This window comes from Nicotiana tabacum, chromosome 5, assembly GCF_000715075.1.
Source record: "Nicotiana tabacum cultivar K326 chromosome 5, ASM71507v2, whole genome shotgun sequence".
In the NCBI taxonomy this organism is placed as follows: Eukaryota; Viridiplantae; Streptophyta; class Magnoliopsida; order Solanales; family Solanaceae; genus Nicotiana; species Nicotiana tabacum.
In genome coordinates this window covers 26,648,159-26,652,942 of record NC_134084.1, presented here as the reverse complement: position 1 = coordinate 26,652,942, position 4,784 = coordinate 26,648,159, and the positions used below count along the sequence as shown (strand labels likewise).

Sequence of the window (4,784 nt, the reverse complement as noted above, 5' to 3'; positions counted from 1 at the left end):
AAATAATCTACAATTTATCTACAAAATATCTACAAACTAGGTACATTGAATTTTAATATCCCAATTCCCATTCAATTATAGCTTAATTGGTATTTTCGACATAATTGCGTTTTTTTGCAGAAGATTTTGTAGAAGTTTTAGTCATTTTGGATTTGTGAAAACAGAAAATAATGCATCTACAATCAGCATACAAATAATCTACAATTCATCTACAAAATATATACAAACTGAGTATATTGAATTTTAATATCCCATTTTCCCATTCAATTGTAGTTTAATTGAGATTTTTGAATTGCGTTTTTTAGAAAATTTGTAGAAGTTTTAGCTGTTTTTATTTGTGAAAACATAAAATAAAACATCTACAATCAGAATACAAATAATCTACAATTTATCTACAAAATATCTACAAACTGGGTACATATTTGGAATCGACATGCTTCCCATGAAATGTATGTTTCACATTTTTTATACATATTTTTGTCCAAAACAGTACTAAATCATCCACTTTAATACAATTTTTATACAATGTTGTTCAACTTTCATACAATAGGTAAATGAATAAAAGATAAATAAATAAATAAACAACCGTCTACAATTTATCTACAATTTTCTACAATTTCTACAATATGTCTTCTTCTTCTTCGAGTTTCAATCTGAAATTCAGTCAAAACCAAGTCTAATCTTCACCAAAACCCCTAAAAATTGAGATATAAACTCCAAACCATATTCCCGATTATTTTCAACAACACCCAATCCGAACAAATAATGATTTTTGAAAACCCAAATTTGAATTCAAAGCTTACAAGCTTTTTAATGGCTGTCAATGGTGGAATTACTGCTCTCTTTTCATTTGCTTTGTATTACTGGAATTTGCGATTGAGAAATAGAGAGAGATGTAGAGAGAATTTCTGGAAACAGAGTGTATCGTAAAAACAGAGTATGAAAAATCTTGTTCTGCGTTGTGGATGATCAGAGTGAAGACGACGATAATTATGGAATGTGCGTGATTTGCGTTGGGGAAGATCTGGAAAATATTTAATTCCCCCTTTTAGCGCGCAAAATAAGGAATCATAAAGCTACAATTATTCCTTATTTAATGCATTGTATATATTAGGTAGAAATACTATTAGCATGAAGGGTAATAAACAAACTATAAACATATTTGGTAATATAGTTTCATATATGGTATATATACGAAAAGGCCTCTATGGGTATCACATTGTGTATCATTTGTGTACGACATATGTATCAATTGTGTATCACATGTATATCCACGTACATCTGTGTGTGAGATACATGCGTGATACATGTGTCGCAAAAGGATTTTTTGAACTCGATTTAATTACGAATCTTTATACAAAATCAGTCTAAATCACCTCCAATCTTCCTCAAATTTTGTATATTGACTTATCTATATGTTTTCAATGAATTTCAATTATACCCATTGAAAAAGTTCTTTTTTTGCTTAGATTTTTAGAATATTGTATATATATTTTTTTGTATTTCATCACGTTATTTGGTACCTCATTCATCAAATTTCCTTTTCGTCTTGCATCTAATGTTGTTAATCATGCTTAAAAATATGGAATGTGATTTTTGCATGTGATTCTTTAAGAGAAAGAACCTTATATATTTATTTTTTTCAATTTTTATAAGTACTTGACTAGTTTTGGTAAGTTTATGACTAATGGCTAGAGGTTGGTAAGTTGAGACTTATTTGGAACATTTGTGTAAGTTTCCCAAAAAAGAAAAGGAGAAGGAAGTGAACCCTTTACTCGAAAAGTAGGAAAATAAGGAAAAGAAAAGAACATTTTGTTTTCAGTAGGTATTCTGTATTTATATTGAGGTCCAATTAATCCGAACTCCAGCCGTATAAAGCTCATTAAAGAAATTTTAGAAAGGAAAAGAAAAGGAAACCCCACATGATTCCGACCTATTGTCTTGGGCCAAATCCAGAAAAGCCCAAAGACTTTGAGAAATTGGTGACACTTCCTCTAAAATGTCCTAATGCCATTTACTTCCCTTTTACTCCTATTTTAGAAAATTATTATCTTGCATTATATAAGAAATTTATCAATCATTATAGGTAAGCAAAAATCTTAGTGCTCATTCTCACATAGAATATTTCAAACATTTCACTTATATACTTAGTCAATTTAAGAGAATGTTAACTAACATTTTATAATCTAATAATAGTTTTTGCTTTTTATTCTGTTTACAAGAAGACACTATCTTTTCAGCTTCTTTTCCGCTGTATAAAAATAATTTTTCTTTCAAAAACTTAGCAAAACACCCAAAGTATTCAAAATGAGCCTTTTGAATTATTGAAACATAAGAACAATTAGTTTCCCAAAATTTTGACCAAATCAAGATAAAAAGCATAAGCTAGCGGTTTATTTAAATGCTTAATCATTTCGTAATATACTTAATCAATTACATACCAAAACTGAATGCATGTCCATATGCCCAATAATAAACTAAATAGTTATGTAGTACTTATAACAGAACCCTAAGCTTAAGTTTCTATTCTGCAACTCTATTCAGTTCTTGAGTAACATTATTATGCAGCCCTTCTTTACCCTCCAACATCTTATGTGGAGGGTAAAAGTGAAAGTTTAAGGCACCATCCCCACTTACATAAACAACCTTAAAAACATCATACTTCAAATCAAGTGAAAATCCATCAAAATAAGGAAGAACACTCCTAGAATCTTGATTCAAGATGTAATTGTAGCAGCATTGCAACGATTTCCACACGAAAATGGCAGCAACCTTTGGTATGGTTTGACACTTTAAGCAAACTCCAGCAACCGCGCCATCCATCTTCTGGAACCGGTCCTTGAATATGGCTAAGCACGTGTATGAAAAATGTTCGATTGGCATGTCATGATGATGGGAAGAAGAGGCCGCGGAGTTCATGGAAACTATGTCCCCTGTGTAGAACTTCGCGGCCGGGGAATGATCCTTTGATTCTCCAGCATATGCATCATAGAACCCATGTTCCATTAGGATTGCCATGCTTGATACATTTGTCAGCATTGAGAGCTAATAATGAAAAGAAAAATGGAGGAATGTTAGAAACTATGTAGCAAGGATAAAAGAACCTTTAAGTAATACACAAAGATTATAACTTTCACTATTTTCCTCGATCTCTTGTTTAAAAGTGCTGCCCATTGCACTAAGCTCCCGCGTTCGAGGAAGGGCCAGACCACGAGGGTCTATTATACGCAACCTTACTCTATATTTCTGCAAAAGACTATTTCCAGGCTCGAACCGGAGGTCAAATGGCAGTAATTTTACCAAGTACGTCAAGTCAAGGCTCCCTCTTGTTTGATTGGCATAAAAAGATAAAAAGATGAGAAAATGGCAAGAGGGAAAGTACTTCATATTTAAACGGAAAAGTTTTTGCATTGGAGTTATAAGTTATATGAATTGATAGCATATAAATTATACATCATTAAGCAAAATTTATATATAATAGTAAGTAACTTTTTATATCAAGCCTGATATGATAACCTAATTAAGCTAAAAAAATAATAAAGAAGTAGAAGCATCGTTGTATTATCTAACTTACAAGAGCATCAAGTAAGTCCTTATTCTCACTAGATCTCTTTATCCATGCTCCATACCATACCATCTGTTCTCCAAAAAAAGATAGTATAAATTACATATCAAATTCATATAAGCTAGAAAACAAGATTACATAATATACCTATATACTCCTCTTCCTTGCCTCTACCTCCCGGGGGGGGGGGGGGGGAAGCTTTATGCAAATATACACATTGTTGACATAAGGAAAGCTTAGTAATTTGCTCACATTCTTGCATTATTAATCCCCTAATTAAAGGCATAGCATTCTTGTATTTGCTGCAATCACCTTATTTAAATTTCTGAGTCTGCCGTTGTTCTTCTGTTTCTTTTGAAAAACATCTTGACCAAAACGATTAAAAACACTTGATTCATGTCAAACCATTTTATTTCCAAAATTTTGAAGGAAAAAAAAAATTGAAACTCCAATCCTTTTTCCAAGTATTCCAAAAACTTAAAAAAAATCAAAGTTTTGAGTAAAAACTATATAACAAACACAATTATGGTGTTTGTCTACAAATGACCTAAAGCCCACAAAGTAAGGGAAGTTAGTACAAAGTAAGAGAATTAAATGGAAGAGACTTAAGAATAGAACACATACCATATTGCCATGAATACTTCTAAAAATGGCACTATGAACACAGCCAAGACTTTCTGTACAAAAAGAGAAATTCTTGAGAGCTTCCACAAGATCATCTACAATCACTATTGTTGGCCTGAATATGAAAAAACTTGCATCCAAATTTCTGCTATTAAATGGAAAAAAGCAAGCCATAATATTCAATTTCTTCTTCTTGTTCTTGATTAACTTTCCTTCAATTTCCCTTTCGTTGATCTTCCTCTTCTAATCAATTCAAATGCATTTTGGATTTTGGATTTTGTTGGACTGATTTATAGTTTGAGTTTCAACTTTCAACTAAGGCATGCAATCAGTCATATAGGAATTTTTTCTTTGGTCCTACTTTGGTTGGCCAATGTAGTTTTTTTTTTGAAGAATTTAGTACTGCCAAAGATTTGGAAGAATCCCATTTGGTCTTGCACTTTGACTGTTATATCTTATCAGATTGACTAATTTGAATTATTTGTTCTCAATTTGACTTTTCATGCTTTTAACAATTCAGTATTGAGTTTATTTTCTTTGAATGCTGACAATGCAAATTTTTTTACATTATCAAGTTAATCTAAAACAATAAATT

At 31.4% G+C, this 4,784-nt stretch overlaps 1 protein-coding gene across 1 annotated transcript; it reads right to left on the bottom strand.

Moving 5' to 3' along the window:
- Nucleotides 1-2,374: 2,374 nt before the first annotated feature.
- LOC107832487 (uncharacterized) lies at nucleotides 2,375-4,453 on the bottom strand. The gene is made up of 3 exons (XM_075252658.1): nucleotides 4,190-4,453; nucleotides 3,575-3,637; nucleotides 2,375-3,045 (listed from the first exon to the last, which is right to left on the bottom strand). The coding sequence occupies exons 1-3, from the start codon at nucleotides 4,361-4,363 to the stop codon at nucleotides 2,524-2,526; spliced, it is 759 nt and encodes a 252-aa protein (XP_075108759.1). The 5' UTR covers nucleotides 4,364-4,453; the 3' UTR covers nucleotides 2,375-2,523.
- Nucleotides 4,454-4,784: the final 331 nt, after the last annotated feature.

What these genes read in the sequence shown, in the direction of transcription:
- LOC107832487 (XM_075252658.1), bottom strand. Translation starts at nt 4,363, where the DNA reads ATGGCTTGCTTTTTTCCATTTAATAGCAGAAATTTGGATGCAAGTTTT. An exon ending in GAAGTATTCATGGCAATATG is followed by an intron (nt 3,638 to 4,189) that starts GTATGTGTTCTA and finishes TTTGGAGAACAG; the next exon opens with ATGGTATGGTATGGAGCATG. An exon ending in AGGACTTACTTGATGCTCTT is followed by an intron (nt 3,046 to 3,574) that starts GTAAGTTAGATA and finishes TTTCATTATTAG; the next exon opens with CTCTCAATGCTGACAAATGT.